General features: G+C 37.1%; 1 protein-coding gene across 1 annotated transcript in view; it reads right to left on the reverse strand.

Annotated features, from left to right (window-relative positions):
* Positions 1 to 393: 393 nt before the first annotated feature.
* Positions 394 to 20547, reverse strand: part of LOC126094703 (O-acyltransferase like protein-like) — an 88296-nt gene continuing 68142 nt past the window's right edge. The window contains exons 6-9 of the mRNA XM_049909230.1: positions 19611 to 19818; positions 15458 to 15603; positions 8085 to 8196; positions 394 to 2086 (exon numbers count right to left, since the gene is read on the reverse strand). Of these exons, the coding sequence (XP_049765187.1) occupies positions 1938 to 2086; positions 8085 to 8196; positions 15458 to 15603; positions 19611 to 19818 (615 nt within the window). The 3' untranslated portion in view covers positions 394 to 1937. The remainder of the gene's footprint in view (positions 2087 to 8084; positions 8197 to 15457; positions 15604 to 19610; positions 19819 to 20547) is intronic.

Below are 20547 nucleotides of genomic sequence, written 5' to 3' on the forward strand. Positions count from 1 at the left end.
AATTTTTTTAAGTAATATCACTGTCCCAGTTGTATATTTAGCTTAGATGGGAGGGTATGTCAGATGTTGCATCAAACCAGTCTTTAGTCTGAAGACCAGATAACAACAATGATAAATAATAATTCTCTGCTACCAAAATAAAGGTATATTGTGACTTGATTACTTTTCCTTCTAAGTTATATCACTTTCTCCTATTGTGTTCAATACCTGTCTGCAAAAAAGCGTAAGCTATGAGCATTTCACAAAACACCATATAGTTAGAGACTGAGTATAATATCTTGATAAAAAGGACAACATTATAAAAACACAAAAGATAATTGTATATATGAAACATTTAATGCAACATGTAAGAAAAATTATCAATTCTAACAACATATGCATATATTTGTAGCTATATTCACACACTGCAATCTTACTTCTTCACCATGTGCAGACAAATACCCTGAGCTGTCTATCAATTCATACAACAATAACATTTTTTTTCTGTAACAAGCAACAGCGTATAATCACAGCACATTCACAGACATTTTCTAAAACTGAATCATAGAGGAATTATGATGCATGTATACCAAAAAATGAGATAGTTCTCTCACAATGTTGGCAAACTGACTGCATTCATATCATAATGCCTGTGTCTCTTGTGTGCATAGCTACATGGCACAAGTTTACAATGTCCAAGGTATTTTATGCTGTTGATACAATGTCAAAAGGAGAGAAAAAGGTGTACTCCAACACAAAGATCCTCTTTGTGTCTGATGTGCTTTTGTTTACTATGTAGTACATATTATCTGTCTTTCCACTAATATCCTCTTGTCTCTGACCTTTGTTCTTCTCTTGTCTGGCTATCCCACTCTCATCAAAAGAAATCTTGTGCTGAAGAAGCTTGCCTGCTCCACCAAATCTGTTACTTCTTCCAGAACCAGAATTGTCTGTCGGTATATGTGATTTCAGTTTCAATATAGTGCTTTATCATACAATGTTAAGAAACACTACAACACTCACTATTAGATTACAGTCATAAAATATTATGTACAGCTATATTTTATCAGTCTTCACAGAATGGAGGTTAGCCAATTTTATAAGTATCTATATCTGCAGGTATTAAAACTATGATAATTAAATATTAATCCAAAATAAAAGTTTGCTTTTCTAAACATAAGCAGTAAAAGTTTGACATATAACCTACATGTATACTGCAGTGAGAAATATTTACTATTAAGCATGTCTTGGGATTTTGTCCTGCTGCAATTTGTATCATTTAACATTTTCTGTCATTTTCCTTGTATTTTGCAGCTCACATAGGATTTAAACATCAGTCATAATAATACAAAACAAAATGATTGTGGCTTACTACCAACAACAACAAGTGCAGTTAACTTGTAAGACAACTGGCAAGATATTAATGTCTTGCAAGATAGCAAAGTTTACAAATTTTTCAGCAGAAAACAACTTAAATTTACATATTGCAGAAAGTTGTTTATGAGGCCCACAATTTATAAATATTATATTTTTAGTTGCAATTAAAATAAGCAGACATTAATTCCCTACAATAACAACATTAATTTATGCAAGTGCATAGCAATTCATTTGCTTTCCACACAATGTTGCTAGTAATAATGTATCTATGATATGCAGAGATTGTTTTCATTTGAAGTGTTCCAATACCACTCAATTCAGTTATAAATTTTCATAGTCAGTAATACATAGCATGTGATCAAATAAAAACTATTGAAATTACAGTGAATAAATGAGACTAGAAATTTCAACAGTTCTATTCACAGAGTACTATCATACTAGATAAAATAATATTGAGTTTCTAGTAGATTCTTGTTGTTTATGTAACAAAACTTTACCCTTCATCACTTTGCAGGTAACTAGTAGATGGAGATAATGTTTCTACAATGCAGAGATACTTTGCCAAGATCTTGAGTAAATTACTATGGCTGACCAACAGGGCATTCACTTGATGTTGGAATGTCTGTTGGAGACACATGCTGCCACCTCTGTTGTTTTTTCTTCTGGTCTACTGTATTTTTTTGATGTGGAGTTTGACTTTTCACTATTTTTGAAGACTGCTGTTGGTTTCCTGTCAACAGATTTAATTTATATACCGGTATCACATGTGTGATTAAAATTTAATACAATAAATTTGTTTTCTTACTTCTCCTTTCTACTCAAACTCTATTTTATACTAATGTAAGCAAGCATTTGTGGTAAACATGTCTGAATTGACCTTACTTCAATTATTTAAGTGTGATGATGAAGCTGCACAGTCTCTGACATATCACACCCATAGCATCTGTGTTTAATCTCTGAGATATGACATTTCAGTGCTCTGGATTAACTGCAGTAAAGTGTTCTCTCTTTCTCTGAGGACATTATAAAACTTTGCACTATCATTAATTCTTCTCTCCATTTTATACATCATTTTAACAGAAGATTAACAGCTGATTAACAAATTTTAATATATTGAAAACAGATTCAAACTTTTATTCATCAAAAAGCTCTATGTTCATTTACTTCATCTTAAGTCTTATCTGTTATTGTAAATTACTTGGTAAAGCCATCAAATGTATGTGCTGACATGCATTTGTTGATTAACTGTACAGTTACGACCAGGAAAAAATCTGGATAAGTGCGAGTAGGGCTCACACACCAAGGGTTCCATGCAAACTTAATTATATACATAGATAGTTCATCCATTCCGGGAGTCTAGAATCTTGAGGATTTTTGCTTGTTATTGTTATCGATACTGCAAGATATGTGACATAAGTGGCACTATGATTTGATTGCATTAACTTGTAAGCTTATATTTTTTACACTGCCAAGGGACCATAGACCTCAGTATGTGACATAAATCTGAACTCAGTACATCTATCCGTTCCTGAGAAAGAGGGTTCTTAACAGTCAGTCAGTCAGAGAGACAGACAAAGTGAGCCTATAAGAATTCTTCTTTTACCAATTGAGGTATTTATGTCCAGGTCTACCTTAAGGGTGGCCACAGCAAGTATAGAAATGACATAATTTCTATAGACCTCAGTATTTTTTGGTATCTGGCAAGCCTGTATTAGTTTTAGAAACAATGTAATTTCTGGAGTTTCAAATCTTAATGTGGTAGCACTGTTGACTCTGTTGGCAGTGTTGTGTGACGTATTTATTCTAGCAATAAGATCTGTTGTTGTTGAAGATTTAGTTGTTTCTTAGACAGAACAGAACATTCTTGGTCTTGGTTATCTTATCTGATGACGAGGTGCAGTTTTATTTTAAAGTTATGTAATAATGTAAAACTCAAACAAATGAAAGAGGGGTGTGAGGAATGAAGCTGGATACAAGAGTAAGGTAATTAAAAGAGCATGTGTTCAAGGAAGTGAATACATAAGCTATGCAGAAATAAAATTTTGGGCAAGAAAAACAGGTGAGAAATGCAATTTTAAGGAAGCATGCTTTGCTAATTTTGATATATTTCATCAAATATCTTTGTTAGATAGATTTAATAATCAGAAGAGCAAAGACGAACAGAATATATACTTACAAGGTCTCATCGCCAGTAACAATGCACAAAGACCTCATCCGTCTAAAAATGTGTCATCCACTAAGCATAGTCACTGTTTTAAATACTTCATTATACTCAATTATGAAAGGAAGGAGGTCTGCCAGAAGGTATTTAAGCTTTCCATGATCTTAAGAGTGACAGTAGAATCAGCTGTCTAAGAGAATTGAAGACTAGAGATTCAAAAGAAGCTGAAGTACCATTTCTGTGAAAAGTTGTATTTCACTGTCAATAGGAGTTACATGTCAAGGCCATTATCTGATGATAGGTGCTATATCCGTACATGCCCCCATTAGTTTTCTATGCACACTCATAGATGGCATTCAAACTATGAGGGTTGTCGATATGTGCTAAGTCTACATTCTACCACTGGCTCTTTGCTGTTCATCAGTTGACATTTGTTAATGAAGATGGCTGAGGTTATGATGTGTTGTGAGTCTGAATACTGTAATGATCCAAACACAATGAGGAGACAATGTGAAACTGTAAGTAAGAGAGTGGAGGAGAAGAAAAGAAGAGTGTCTGGTTTATTGTGCAAGACAGAAAAAGGAAGAGAAAGACCTCCCAGGCAACAGCCAAGAACACAGGTGTGAGATGAGTAAATCAAATATTAATGCTCCTCAATAAGAGTATCTATGTGACAGTCTTATGATTGAAAACAAATAATATAATATTGTAACATTATAATGAGTCTTAATATTTGGTTTTAGGTTACCTGCAAATATGGGTATTATTGTGACTCCTTATCAGGAGAACATAAGATGAACTCATTTACTATGCTCAACCAACAAGATGAGCAGACGTAACTTACATTCTTAATTATTCCACTAGAACATCAGTGAAATGGAAGGTATGCTACCCAACGGAAAGTCGCTGCCAGTGTACATTGATTTTCATGGTTCCTGATGGTGGTATTTCAAAGAAATACTGAAAACTAGTGATAATGTTTTCAAGGACAAGAGAGGTTGAGCATTTAATAGAACATACACTGATGAAGATTGGCAGAGTGTTCGGGCCTACATTTACATGCTGCATAGAGATGTGAGTCACTACAGCAGAAAATGCACAACAAAGGAGTACTGAAGCCCTGATCTCAATATGAACAGGCTTATCACTCTATTCAAAGTAAAATATCCCAATAATACTGTGACACATAAATTTTACAGAAAAGTTTTCCTTGCAGGTTTTCTGCACATATCCTTCACAAAGCCACAATCAAAAACATGTCAAACATGTGACCAATTAGTTCTAGAAGGTAAAGTAAATGACCAGAATGCTGACGAAGCTAAGCAAGGACTTGAACTGCAACACTGCAAAGCTGAAAGGGCCACATCACAGTTAAGAATTGATGCACTTGTTGCAACGTTACCAAACTGATACTTGCACACTACCCATAAAGCTCCAACAGCTTATGTTTGTACCTTCCCTTGAAGATTCAGATATGTTCTACATGAGGCAGCCCTCATTTTAATGTTTCAGAGTACATGGCACTGGTGAAGCAACAACATAATTGTGGAATCAGATGGAAGGTGACAGGGGAGCCAATGAAGTCGCATTCTGTTTAGTGCATTTCTCAATCAAATATCTAGCATCACAATAAAGAAAACACTGTGTGTATGGAGTGGCAACTGCCGCAAACAAAATAAAAGCAAAATTCTTCTGTTCTTGTACATGTTTCCAGTGTCTTGTGGTATGTTAGAATGCATTAATCATAAATATCTCGTTTTTGGACACATGTTTTTGGCATGTGATCGAAATTTGGCAACCACTGAAAAGAGAAAGAAGACAGTGAAATGTTTTGTTCTGGGTGACCTAATGAAGTTAGTGACTTCATCACATCATGCAAAGAAAGGTCTGGAAATACATGACTCACACTTTCTTGGCTTTTACAGAGCAGCAGCAAACCTGATCGCCACCAACAAACTCTTGATATCGACTACTTTGTGAATTTGAATAACTGTCCCTGGAAAGGTCAAAATATGAAGAACACTTAATGAGCTGGAAGAGTGGACAATGGCCAATGTTCTGGAGAAGGCAAGTTGACAACTGGCAGAGCTTACAAGGAAATAAGAAGAAGGACTCATTAAGTATGATACCATAGTTACCTGAAGAGCTCAGGAAGTTTTACCAGGACATTTGTGGTTAAATGCACATAAAATGTCACAAGATGGTATTTGTTATTATTATTCCATATCATCTTACTATTGTAATTATTGATGAAACAATACAAGATCAAGGGACTTAGCCCTTTGTTGTCATTTTCTTTGTGATACTATGGGCATACTAGTTGTTCAGTTAAGTAACTGAGTTTTACTTGCCAGGTCACAGTGAGCTATAGTGTGACTTACTAATGTATTATTTGCACTAAGACATTCCACAAGGAGTAAATTGTTTTTCTTTAAATGTCTCAAAACATCCATTTTATCATTTAGCCCCTTTTGAATTTATAGTCTTCAGCTGATAGCAGGTAGGTTCCAGCTGATTTGAGAGGAAAAACCCCCCCCCACAGCAAATTCAAAGCCTATCAAAATTAAGTTACTCGTTCATCAAAATATTGACTCTCTTCCAAGAATACAAACCCACTATTCCTCCATGATCAAAAATTACCTTGATGCAAAGTTAAACATGAAAATCATGTTTTAGAAGATTAAGTAAAAACATCTTGAAGTAAACATTACATGTCAGTACTATGCTAAATACTTTAAACACCATTTTCACCTCAGGTTTTGGAGCCCTCAGGTAGATACCCACTGTACATCCAAAGTTTGGGGAACAGAAACTAAAGTTCCCATTCCTTAACAAGAAGGCAAAGAATGTTGCTGACACAGAATCAATGATCTACACAAGAAGAGCTAAAAAAATTCACACTACTCTTTAAGCTTCAATGATGACTACATGCAGAATATTTCAGTGCAGGAGTTGTTTTATCTTTGACAGTTAAACCTCAATGTTTCTGAAATTCATAATGCAAAGTCAGAAGGAGGTCATATTTTACATCTATGATGAAATCCAGGGTAACAAAGGGTCAAATGAAGTAGCTTCTTTGCTTCTGCTTTGCAAAGATAATTACATTCCAAAGGATGTGAAGAAACTGCACCACTTTAGTGATGGCTGTGCTGGTCAAAACAGAAATCACATCATACTAAGATTTTTAATGGCTCTTGTAGAAACAGATCATTTTGATCAAATCCAGCACTTCTTTCCCCAGAGAGGATATTCTTTTCTCCCCAATGACTATGATTTTGAAGTTTTGAAGAGGCTTTTGTCAAAGCACAATCAAATTTATCTTCCAAAAGAAGTATGTGAGATAATAGTAAATTCAAGACTCCCTGATAAGTTCATAGTTACTATGGCATGATTGGTGGCCTCTTCTATACAATAAGATAGTAAATTCACAGGACAGTGTATATCTTCCAAGAAACAAGCATATGGCATTCCACATATCAACATTAAGCCGTTTCAAGTACTCATCTCAGCACTCAGCACAGTAGCTCCATCAGTGTTCATCAACACAGCAGTGGAACATACATTGGTTCTGAGGGGCACTGGCAAGCGAAATGTGTGCTTATCGCAAACAAGCACATACAACAGATAGGTGTCAATCCCTGGAGCTAAGCATGCTGACTTGAAGAAGGTCTTGCTGCATATTCCTGATGAATATCAGCATTTTTGCCATGAGATTTTGGAGTCATTGATAATTTGATGTAAATTGTTTCAGTCATGCATTTGCATTATGAACTCAAAACATTATAAGATTATTTTTGTTGCATAATTTAAAAAAAGAAAAATGTTAGATGCCCCAAACTAATGTTAATGTTAAAGGCAATATATTACTAATTCATGCATTTGTGTAAGTTTGCTGTATAAGTCAGTTTTTAAATGTTTTATTATTATGATTATTATTATTATTAAGTTTATTATTATTGTTACTGTTATTATTATTATTAAGTTGATTACAACAGCACATTTCAGTGATAAATTTTCACATGAATTTGAATTAATTAAAAAAAATAAAAAAAAGTCTTAACTCCAACCAGTTTGATCACTCTTTTGACTGTGTCTGCTAGGAGCAAGAGATTGTGTTATATGTTAAATATCTCACTTAACTGTAATCTTTAAAAAGGACACAGCATATTTTAATATGTGTTAATCTTTCTTTTAAAAATAGTTTTTTATATTTCCAGAAAAATATGCATTTATGGAGTTAGGCTGTTTCTAAAATGACCAATTGAAATGGTGGTCATTTTCCAAAGTTTATGTAACTGCAGCTGGAAAGTTGAAATAATTAATATGTTTAAAATTTAAACAAAATTGCTTGTCTTTACACTTTACTGGCGTCTTACAGGAATGTGTTTGAAATTGGTAATTAGTATGTAAGGCACAAATATAAGCAAGTCACAGAGTGTCCAATAAATAACCTAGTTGAACATACTACAGACGAAGTATTCATATAAAAGTATTGAACAGACTGAGTTTAATTCTAAAATATTAGTGAGGAAAAAACAAATATTGGATTATCAGCAACTGCACTCACCTTGACGACTGAAAATGGTTCGAGCCAGAAAAAGTGAAGGAGCTTCAACAAATAGGTGGAGAGCCATTGATATTAACAATACAATGGCCAGATCTCCAGCATAACTGTGCATCTGTAATGTAAGTCAGTTATACAACAGTGGTACTTCCAAAAAACATAAACAGCAAGTACTTTGTTTCAACAACGAAAGCAAATGTAAATAAAAGAAAAGAATGCTCAAAATAAGTCCCCAATCAAATAAAGAAAGAAAACTGCATTACTTACTACGTAGATGAGATGCCCAACCTTGTTTGAGTGAAGCTTCAGTGATATACTGAGAGAGAAGAAAACTTCAGTATTGGGTGGGAAGGTGGAAGGGGGGGGGGGCTGGGAAATGTAGCTTCCATATAAAAGGCATATGTTACAAAATACACATCTTGTAAATTCTTTCATACTTTCCAGCTATCTGGAATCCACACACAGAGCCTGGAAGCCACACACAGAGGCACACATGGAAATATTTTCCCTTAGGTGGTGCATCTTATAATCCCACCACATGTATGGATGATGCCACACTATCAATGCAGCTCATTAGACCTATGATCAGTGGGTCATTGTGAGTGGTAAGCAAACAGCATCTCCAGCTGGCAGCTCACATGAACCTGAATGTGTTCTTCTCCATGGCCGACCAACATATTGACAACAACTCTGCATTACACTTTTCATGTTACAGCAGGGCCTCATTGGTATCTGAGTACAGTGACACTCAGTCTACACTATAAAGGTCTACTTCAGCAAAATATGATAGCATTTGAGTAATTTATTGATTTCAGCCTTGCATGTGAGTGGTTTCTACCATTGTAATTCAAGCTGTGTCAGCTCCAATCATTTGCATTTGTGTTCCAGAAAAATCACAGGAACAGTAACTTATGAACTATACATCATTATTTCTGTGTTGCAGTGTTTTCAGCAAGTGTCCATAAATGACATTTTTGCTCTAAATTTGGGACTGCCAAAGCATCTGTGAATAAAGTGCCAAATGAGACAAATAAAGTCATTCAGAAAGTAAAATGCAACTGCTTATAAGCCTATATGATAGTGATCATCATTATTGAGGCAGTTATCAAGGAAATATAAGTTTCTTACTGCTAGTTAGTTAGTAAATGTTCCATATATCATTTCAATGATTTTTTTATGGATTTGTTTATAATGAGTCATTTTACAGGATATGTATATATGACTGGTGTTATCATTAATGAACACATGTTTTAGTCCTACTCTTGCAATTACACTTAAAACAATATTTTTTGTGCAGTTTCTAGTTGCTTAAGGTTTTGTGGACTGACATTTGAAATATATTCTCTCGATTCTTTGACTGAACCATTTAATAATATTTGTGCTGCTACATTTAGAAAGTAATTGTTAAAAGTGCTCTCAATTTGTGAATTATCATTCACAACATTGGTATACAGTTTAATCGTTATGATATCCTGTACACTGACTGACTGTCCTGTCTCCCATTTAACAGTAGCTCCATATACTTTTAATTTTACACTGAGATGACAAATGTCGTGGGATCCCTCCTAACATTGTGTCATACCTCCTTTTGCCCAGCATAGTGCAGCAACTTAAAATGGCATGGAGTCAAAAAGTTGTTTGAAGTCCTCTACAGTAATATCAAGCCATGCTGCCTCTATAGCTGCCCATAATTGTAAAAAATGTTGTTGATGCAGGATTTTAATTACGATACTTAAATGTTCAGTGGGATTCATGTCAGGCAATCTGGGTGGCCAAATTATTCACTCAGATTGTCCAGAATGTTCTTCAAACCAGTCACGAACAACAGAGACCAGGTGACATGGTTCATTGTCATACATAAAAATTCCATTGTTGTTTGGAGATATGAAGTCTAAAAACTGTTTCATATGGTCTCCAAGTAGCCTAACGTAACCATTTCCAATCAAAGATCAGTTCAGTTGCACCAGAGGACCCAGTCCAATCCAAGTACACACAGCCCACACCATTATGGAGCCACCACCAGTTTGCACAGTGTTTTGTTTTCAACTTGGGGACTCATCTGACAAGGCCATGGTTTTCCAGTCATCTATGGTTCAGACAATATGGCCATGAGCTCAGGAGAAGCACTACAGGCAGTGTACTGTTAGCAAAGGCCTCACATCAGTTGTTTGCCAAATTTCACCACACTGCCTTAATGGATATGTTTGTTGTATGTCCCTTGTTGATTCCTGTTATTATTTCAGGCAATGTTGCTTGTCTGTTAGCTCTGATGACTCAATGCAAACACTGCTGCTCTTGGTCATTAAGTGAAAGCTGTCAGCCACTGCACAGTCCATGGTGAGGGGTAACGCCTGAAATTTGGTATTCTCGGCACATGCTTGACATTCCAAAATGGAATGTCCCATGCATCTAATTCCAACTACCACTCCACATTCAAAAGCTGTTAATTCCTGTCATGTGGCCATAATACTGTTGGAAACCTTCTCACATGGACCACCTGAATACAAATAACATATTTGCCAAAGCACTGCCTTTTTATACTTTGTGTACGCGATACTGCTGCCATCTGTTGTATCGCCCCAATGACAGAAAACCCCAGTTAACAAACTTTGTGGAAACTTAAAGTAGGGAAGTGAGTCATCTTGACAGTGACGGCAACTATTGACAATAAAATCTACACTGGTAATATTTTGATTAACACCTATACCATTCAAATACTGAGAATAGCACACAAAAAGGGGAGATAAACGAACAGATTATCATAGGTTCTTTATCAAACATCTATAGAATAAATTCAAAATCATAATAATGAAGGCTAAATCCAATAAAGTAATTCAGTCAAAGATAACATTTACCATGGAAGAGAGTTGTAGCTGCATCGAAAAGGAAATTCAATGTGACTACAATGCAACTCAGATATGGAAATGTTCAGATAGTTAGTTGCTCTTGAGCCACTCTAGAGTACTTTTGTGATAGTTGTCTGGACACAAATGCTATTAGAGTGTTTCAGTTTTGGAGGTTTGATAATTTGTGAGGTAGAGACTGAAGTATTGTTCAGTCATTCGACTGATGAAAGTTCATCTTTACCATTCTAAATGTGACGGAATAGTAAGACGACTGTTAGAGTTCAATTGAGTGATATTGGTTTATCAGACTTAGCCTTCGTACTGATGAACAGTGACAAACCTTCAGAGCAATGGATCAACGACAGTAGGACACAATAAAACGAAGACACGAAGATGACAAGTACGCCGATTAGTCAAAAGTTGTCGTCAGTGTCACAATTATTGAACTGAACAGAAGTTAATCTTGAATGACATATTTGTGTGCATGTAAGGACAAACAATGAATTACAGAAAGAACAATAAAATCTGAGTCAAAAGATAAATCTTATGTGTCGCCTAACTCACTAAACGGACAATGCAAAGTGTATTAATGCAAGTTGATTGACTCTTTAAATATTTTAAGTGACTAAATGAGTACATGAATAATGGACAGTGAAGAGTGATTAATTTAAACCAGTATTATGGTGTATTAAAAAAGCGTTTACTCCAACATAAGTTATCTCTGGATTAATATCAGACTGTTGTTAATAACTGGACGTTTTTATTTCGTCACGGAGCTAACCAGGCATAAAATAAAAATAAATGACTGCAGTTTACGAGTTTGCACAAGCTGAGAAGACTGTCATGGACAGATAACAGAATATTTATAAACCACACAAGGAGTTGTGTTCTTATGAGAGTTACAGGTGCTGTTCCACCTCATACCGATGGGGACGACCATCATTACGTGTCTCGTCTCCTCCCGGCGAGTGAAGAAGGAGGGAAGGAACGTCACACTGTATATGTGTTTATCACTATCCCATGACTTGTCACCTCCTCAGTGTATTATCCCCATTGTTAGTTCCTATCAGGATGCACACTTCTTGACTTTTAATAATTTTCCTTAAAACATTGCAGTATTTTTTGTATTACGCCAATAATGTCACATATTGACTTATTCTTATATAAATTTTCCTCTTCCTCTTACAGGAGATTTTAATTCCCTTAGTTATCATCAGCTTTCTTTTTTGTAATGGGACCTTCTTGATAACTTTTTACACAAGAAACTTTCAAATATTGACAACAATTTACTGTGGAATAAATTGAATATGACATTAGCATCTCTTTCTGCATATACCTCACCCCATAACACTTCATTTAACTTACTCTTAAAACATTGTACCCTCACTAGTTTATGTGAACCTGCCTCGGGACTAATATTATACCAATGTGCCCTCAGTGACAGTACTCATGAAGTTCCTGCTTCTTTAAGTGTTTCATCACTTTTTAATTGCTTCCCCCTAGACAATTCTTAATTATTTTGGAAAATATGAAAATCACTTGGCACTAACAGAGCTGTCATGTAATGAGTTCAGGTAAGGCTTTTGTTTTATGAATTTCTGTTCTATATTTTCTTTTAAGTCATCATTACTGAGTAATGATCAGCTACTGCTATCTGCTCATGTTTGTATTTCCTTCATTGAATACAATACACCATTTTTTCTCATGGAAGAAAAAATGATTGCATTTTTGATACACATATTGTTTGTTTGGTCAGTAAATTTCATTAGACTGAACATTTCAGGCTGTGATATCATGGGCTAAAGCAAGAGCTCAATGCTGTCTCTGGCACTGACCTTCCTCTTGGAAGTTTCAGTGTTCAAGAAGTATACAACAGTTGTGATCTTCCATATTAACAAGCAGGTTTGATGACATTGGAAAGACATGACAATGCTTGCCTTCTGCACTGATAAGACTCCTCTGGCCATATATATATACACTCGGGCTTGCAGAGCAGATCACCGGCATGGCAGAGTTATCCATGCGTCCATCTCCACTGCAAGTTCGACAACACTCTACTGATGCAGCAGCTATTGCTGCAGCCTAGCTGAACACCTACAACCATTGCCTGATGGCCTTGCCACCAGGCCACCTTCAAGCTGCCTCCTCCTCATGGTCCAAGGCATGAATGGAGGGCCACCCAGCTCCATACAGCCAGTGTCCATCATCACCAGACAGTGATGCAACCAGCAGCCCCAGGTTCAGCCCATAGTCAACACTGCCATCTGCCATATCACTGGGACACTAGGCCTCAGTGTCTCAATGTTGACTGGCTGCCACTGCTGACCTTCGACCTATGTGCTATTGCCAGTTGGCAGTATATTAGCATCCAGTGTGCCATGTAAGCACACGCACACAGCTTTCCGGGGCATGCATGAACCACAAGGCTTACTGTCATGTTTGCTGCACTGACATGTGGACATCACATGCTGTGCCAGGGCTGTGGGCAAACATATGTAATTGTTCAAATTTAATGAAATCACAAAACTGTTATGTTCTCCAATTGCCTTTCTGCAGCCAACCTCTATGGACTCCTGGCTCCCTCACCACCATATGAACCCAGGACCTTTAGGTTGGAGTCAAACACCAACTGACTCCCACATGTCCATCCTCAAAGGAGCCCTCCTCTTGTGGCTCAGGACCACCCAGAACTGAATCACATTTTAGCTACCTGTCTTTGTGCCCTGTAAAGAGTAATATCCTCCCCACTACATTCCTCACCCCTCCCACTGTGGTATTCTGCTACCCACCAAACCTACACAAAATCCTTGTCCATCCCTACTCCACCCCTAATCCAAAGCCCCTGCCTCATGGCTCACATCTCTGCAGCAGACCTAGATACAAAACCTGCCCCATACATCTTCCCACCACCACCTACTCCAGTCCTGTCACAGGTGTCTCCTATCCCATCAAAGGCAGAACTAACTGTGGAGCAACCATGTGATCTAAAAACTAAGCTGCAACCACTGTGTCACTCTCTATATTGGCATGACAATTAATAAGCTGTCTGTCGCATGAATGGCTACTGCCATGCTGTGTCCAAGAAACAGTTGGACCTCCCAGTTGCTGAACATGGTGTCCAAGATGTGCTTCACTTCAATGACTACTTCACAGCCTGCACCATGTGGATTCTTTCTACCAACATAAACTTTTCTTAACTGTGCAGATGTGTAAAATCTCGTAACAACATATTCTTCATGGCCTCAACCCATGCAAGTCCCTGTCCACCATCCACCCATCCCCTTCCTGCTACCCTGCTTCCATACCAGCACTAGATATGCTTTATATTCCACCAGCACTCCTTTTCTACTTCTCTCCTCTCCCCCTCCCGTCCCTGTCACTCTCGCCCCTTCCCCAGCACAGCCTCCCAACACTGCGTCTTGCAGCAGTATCCTGTCCCCACTGAGTTCTTGCACACTCCCATAGGCAGGTAGCATCTTCCCCACCCCCTACCCTGCTGCTATCCCTCCCTCTCCCTCTCCCATTCCACCTCCTTACCCCTACCACCCACCCCAGCAGATTGCTACTTGCATCAGGTGCAACTGCAATCAGGCTCCAGTGCCCAAAGAGAGGGAGTTGGAGTGAATGTGTACATGTGTTTTCTATTTCAGAAGAAGGACTTTGGCTAAAGCTTAACATTTTAGCAGTCTTTTTCATTGCGCCTGCCTGCCTGCAGCTCAACTCCTCCTCTACTTAGTGAGTAGCAATTTATCATTTCCATGTGGTTTGTTATTCCATTCAGGACTTTTCTTTATTAAGTTTGTACATAACAGAGAAGAACTGAATTCCATTCAGGACTTTTCTTTATTAAGTTTGTACATAACAGAGAAGAACTGAATTCTATTCAGGACTTTTCTTTAAGTTTGTACATAACAGAGAAGAACTGAATGTTGAAGGGATAAACAGTGCATTAGAGAAATACAGAAACAGGTGGATAGAGCATGTGAGCAGAATGTCAGAAAAAAGACTGACAAAACGACTGTTGAGATACAGTCTGAGAGGAAGTATAAACTCTGGTAGCCCAAAATGAGATGCACTCAACAATAACCTTTGAAGATGGAACATCACTTAGTGTAATCCCTGGAAGTGAAGATGATGATGACATGATGAGAAACTAGAAATGAGAGATTACAGTTTATAGACATCATCTTTTCAATCAAAATATGATATTCAAAATATCCAGAGAATATAGTTCCCTACATTTAACTGTAATAGTTTTCACAAAGACAAGTGAAGCAATTGCTCCCAATGACATTGCACAATAGCACAACTGAAAATAACCTTTAAAAACAAAGGTACTGGAAGTCATAAAATAAAAAAAAGGATCTTTCTTTGGGAATGCATTGTTCTGACACAGTTAATACGACTATTTGTTCTTCATTCTATTTGAATGATATTTCTATGTAGTAAAATTGTACTCAATAAACTCTTCTTCAGAAAAGAATTTATGTGACCAGTTAAACAGTTTAAGAACTAAGTGAGACTACATACCAGAAGATACTCATCCATGAAGATTGGTGTTCGTATTCTTCCACTATTAATGAGTAAGACAGCAATATGTGTCAGAAAGATGCAATATGAAAGTCGACTCAGTGGTTGCCATGTACTGCTCTCCAGAATGCCCTTGACAGCATCACCTGCCAATTAAAAAGAATTTTAGTCAGTACATTGCTTCAAGGGTAATTTCAGTTTTTCTTTTCTTCAACAGTACTTGGTACAGTGTGCTGTTGGCTCAAAAATCATCAATGGTTTTTTTTTTTTTTTTAGTATCCAGTTACATTATTAGTTACAGAACACATAAGCAGACCGATCATTTATTTCCTGTAAACCTATCAACATGCTTTTCATAGTGTATAATGTAAGCACACCAGACAATAAATTTATCACACCCACGATAATATCACTTACCACTACCTCTAGTCTTGATAATGAACCCAATTCTTCTGTGAGTAAGGAAGCCCACAAGTATCTTCAGTTATGCCACACCCAACTGAAGCCACTCATTGATGATTACATCCAAATTGCAGGAATGATGATTTCTGTGTTTGAACTGCTGTTCCAAATAGTCTCACACATTTCATACAGTATTAAGGTTGAACCATTTAGTAAGTCAATAAAGATGTGATAGAGTGCTTGAGTGTTCATCAAACCAGGAATGTATGTGTGCAACCCTGTGAACATGGCTGTTATCTTGGAAGCATACTCATCACAAAGATGCAGAATAAAGGACAAGACTCAGCAAAGTTCACGTTCACAGTAAGCTGAATGAATGAAGCCAAGATGCTGTATGGAAAAAAAACTCCAAATATCATCAGACATGTCACCATCATCAGACATGTCACCATCATCAGGTGCATTGATGAACTGAGCTGCTGAGGGAATGCAGCTGACTTATATCCCTTCCCACTGCAAGCCATTCCCTCCACGATCTGTGCCTGATGGCATGAGTCAGCAGTCGCAGAGATGCTTGCCTCAACATCTGCAGTAACGTTGATGTACTTGCCCCAACTGTCATGGTCACTAGATCACTGTGTTTGCTGATCATCATCTTAATTATACCCAGTGCTGGTCCCAAGCCCAGCTGAGATTGTAGCCACAGTCTAGATTAATAAAATGATCCCTGCTGCAAATTTCAATGGCTTCTCTGACACTGCCCCAGTTTTTGGAAGTTTACACTAAAATCCTGGTAAATTTGTATTCCAGCTCTTGATTCTCTGACAAGCAGCACTCTGTGACCATCAACTTGGGGTAAATTAGTTGAGTGTGCCTGTGGTGTCCTTGGCATCAATCTTCGATGGTACGCACTGTTTGTCCAATAAATTTGATATACCCTGGCCTTCTGCAAACCGAGGTCATCTTTGACACTTCCCAATAATGTGTAAGTTGGGAGGCAAAACACAGTACTTACATGGTGCTTTTCCAGTATTAACCAGACTTTTCCTGATAGTGTGCCAGTGTATGGTGTAAAAGCTGTGGCTTCCTCTTCCTCCATGATTTCTTCAATCTTTAGAGGTTGTACAGTAGTGGTAGGCTAAGAGCACACACTTAATGTGCCATTCTGAGTATCTGTGTTGTTGTTTTCTTTTTAACATAGTTATTAAGTGTACTAATTGCTGGAGCCTATTCTCTGCATCTGATATGGTGCTTGCAAATAGCTGCCACCACCCTGAATAGAGGAATGGGGTAGTAAAAACACTAGTACACAGGACATGCACAATCTCAGATGTAGAGAGTCTCCCCTAAGAAGTGGAAAACCTCAGAACTGTGTTCTGAAAAAACAGATACTCAGAATGGCACATTATGCATCCTCTCCTCCTCACAATTGCAGTCCAGCCTGCAGAGAAGGAAGAAATCGTGGAGGAAGAGGAAGCCACAGCCTACATACTGTACATTGGTGCATTATGGGGAAAAAGTCAGGCACTTATTGAAAAAACATCACATAAGAACTGTCTTTTGCCTGCCCAATAAAACACTGAGGAGTGTCAAAGATGACCTCTGTTTGCAGAAGGCCAGGCTATATTAGAGTTCTTGCCAACGTGGCAAGACATATATTGAACAAATAGTGTATACCATTAAAGATCAATGCTGAGAACACCAGTGGTACACTCGACTAATGTAACCCAAAAAGTCAGCAGTCACAGAATGCTGTCAGAGAATAATGCAATGGAATACAAACATACCAGCTTTTAGTGCAGACTTCCAAATACTGGGACAGCGTAGTTAGAGAAGCCACTTAAATGTGCAGCAGTGATAATCTTATCAATTGGGACTGCAGCTGTAATCCCAGCAAGACTTGGGAACCAGCACAGGGTCCTAATTAAGAAGACACTTAGCAAACATAATGATCTGGTGATCAAGGCAGACAGAGAAAATACCAGGACGCTACCACAGATGCCGACACAAATGCCTCTGAAACTGCCGACATTTGCCCTCAGGCACAGACTGTGGGGGATACAGCTTGCGGTGGGAGTGAATCTTAGTCAGCAGCATGCCATCCAGAGCTCATACTGTCAATGCACCTGATGATGGTGATTTGTGTGATCGCCAAAATATAGTGCCCATTGGACACTATGGACCAGCAGTACATCCACAGTTCTTTGATTGATATTTTGTCTGTTGAGCCTTTCCACCCAATTTTTACCAAAGGCATATAGAAAACATTGGATTTCAATCAGTTAAGGAAACATGCTTGCTTTAAGTAGAGTCTGCACAGTGAATAATTTGCAAGATGCCAACAAAAGCACTGAATCAAGTAATTAATATTAATTACCAATTTGCATGGGATTCATAGATTTTTTTTAAAAAAAAGGCATCAACAAAATCTCTGCTAACAGCTACAGAAAAACAAGTCACTGAATTGTATTATGTGAGTTTCTGAAGAATGTGTTGATCAGTATTTTGATTTCCAATAATTTTCTCCCAGGAGTGAAAAACACAGAATTAAATGATGAGTCAGGGAAGGAGATTCCATCTCATCAAAATTATTCCCAGCACCCTTAGAGAAAGTTTTCAGATTCTTAAACTGAGAAAATGAAGATAGAATACATGGTAGTAGAATATATCTGAACCACATTTGTTTCATTGATGATGCTGTGCTGTTTGCCTTCAGTGCAAACTTCAACAACAATTTGAGGGGCTTGACAGTCCAAGTGTGTAAAAAGGCTTGAGGACTGGTTTGTAAAAGATTTTTAAAAAATGTATAATCAAAACATCAAAAATAAAATTTTATTAATATCAATGAAATCATACAAGCAGCTGATGAGTTTTAGGGTTTAGTGCAGCTGAAGGAAGCAAATGAACAAACAACAAAAGAACAGAAAAAGGCTTATGTGTGTTTAATAAACTAAATATTGTTTTCAAAATGAAGTTTCCAATGAGTCTAAATGGAAAATTAGTCTTGATTTATGGTCATGAGACATGGATTGATGATGCAAAAAGCATTAAAAACTGAGTTTTGGTAAGGAAATACCTAGTAGACATATGCAAGTTGTGGATTACTAAGAGAGACAGGAAAACAAACAAATGAGTCAGAAACAGAGTGGAGTGCAAGACAATTATGACTAATCAGTTGAATGTATGGTAGATGGACGAAGAAACTTCTCTGATGGATTTAAAGCGAATTATTATTATTACTGTTGTTATTATTAATTGATTACTTGTAGATGCACACACCTGTTATGTCTGCAATGCATGGTAAAGTCCAGCTATCTACCTATGGATGTAAAATGTCTAATGATGTTGATGATGAATCATATTACTAATGAAACTCTTGAAATTGAAGGAAAACACTGGAATACTGTATTATGAGTAGGAAATCAACTCCACCTTCATATGAGTGAAGCAGTTTCTAACATGTTACACTAACACATAGTATTCAACTCGCAACCAGCAGTTACCTTTTTTAGTAATTCCATTAATGATTGGAAATACAGTTTATCTTTCAAAATTTTCTGTCATTTTATTTATTCTCTTTGATAAATTACACAGGAATTGTCCACAAAATAATGACAATATTGTATACCATCCACAGTGATACAAACAGTCAGAATATGATCCTTGTAAGTAGAGTAGCGCTACTGTAACATTCAGAGATTATGAAAAGAGCTCAAATGCTATTATCACCTAATGTTTCATTAAAACTTACCTATAACTCCAAATCGGAGATTATGGTAACATGCAATGATAATCCATCCAAGGGCAAGTGCCCACGTGAATCGATGTAGAGCAGCATAGGCAGCAGACTCCAGTGTAGTTGTTGTAAGGCTAGCACATTCCTGGAGCAGGTGGTATGGCCCCCACACTACTGCACCCAGTACTAACAGGCTCACTGTCCAGCCAACACCAATGAGTACCTATAAAAATATTTTCATTTTTATTTAGTGTTGTAAGTTCATACCAGAAAATTAAGGCAATATCAGAATAGTATGCTGATCATGAAGCTGCCTTTAAGGATTAAAAAAAGAAATACTTGCAAATAATTTCATTTTTGTTATATTATCACCGTACATACATGTAAATGCAATGTGATTATTATGCTCACAGAACCCGAGTTCAATTTCTATGACTAAATAAAAGGCTCTTTGTATGGCTACAGTATGCCCTTTACTTTTTTTGTGTATGAAGTATAAGCAGCACCACTTTAATGGGGTCCCTTCCACACAGATATGCCATGATCTAATTGTATTTTGTTGTCCTCTATGATTCACTGTAATCTATAAAGAACATCTGTTAGTGCAAATTTTATGAGTGCATTTGTAAACATAAATTATCTGCCTGACTTCAAGTAAAAAACAAGCATCTACAAATTCACTAGCAAAATGTGAAGTGCAATTTCTGAAATGTACACACTAGTGTTCATAATAGAACATGCTGTACCATTACTGTACAGGATGAAACAATGTGTTCCACTATTGCACAAATTGTTAGAGGCAGGAAAGGAGAGAGTATGGGGAGGAAGGAAGAGAGAGGAAGAAGAGAGAGAAGGAAATGAAAAAATGAAAATTCACATATTAAAAAACTGATACTAAATAAACAGGTATCAAGACCTAACATTTGCAGAGAATGGAATAATGCCATTACAG

This window comes from Schistocerca cancellata, chromosome 8 (genome assembly GCF_023864275.1).
Source record: "Schistocerca cancellata isolate TAMUIC-IGC-003103 chromosome 8, iqSchCanc2.1, whole genome shotgun sequence".
Taxonomy (NCBI): domain Eukaryota; kingdom Metazoa; phylum Arthropoda; class Insecta; order Orthoptera; family Acrididae; genus Schistocerca; species Schistocerca cancellata.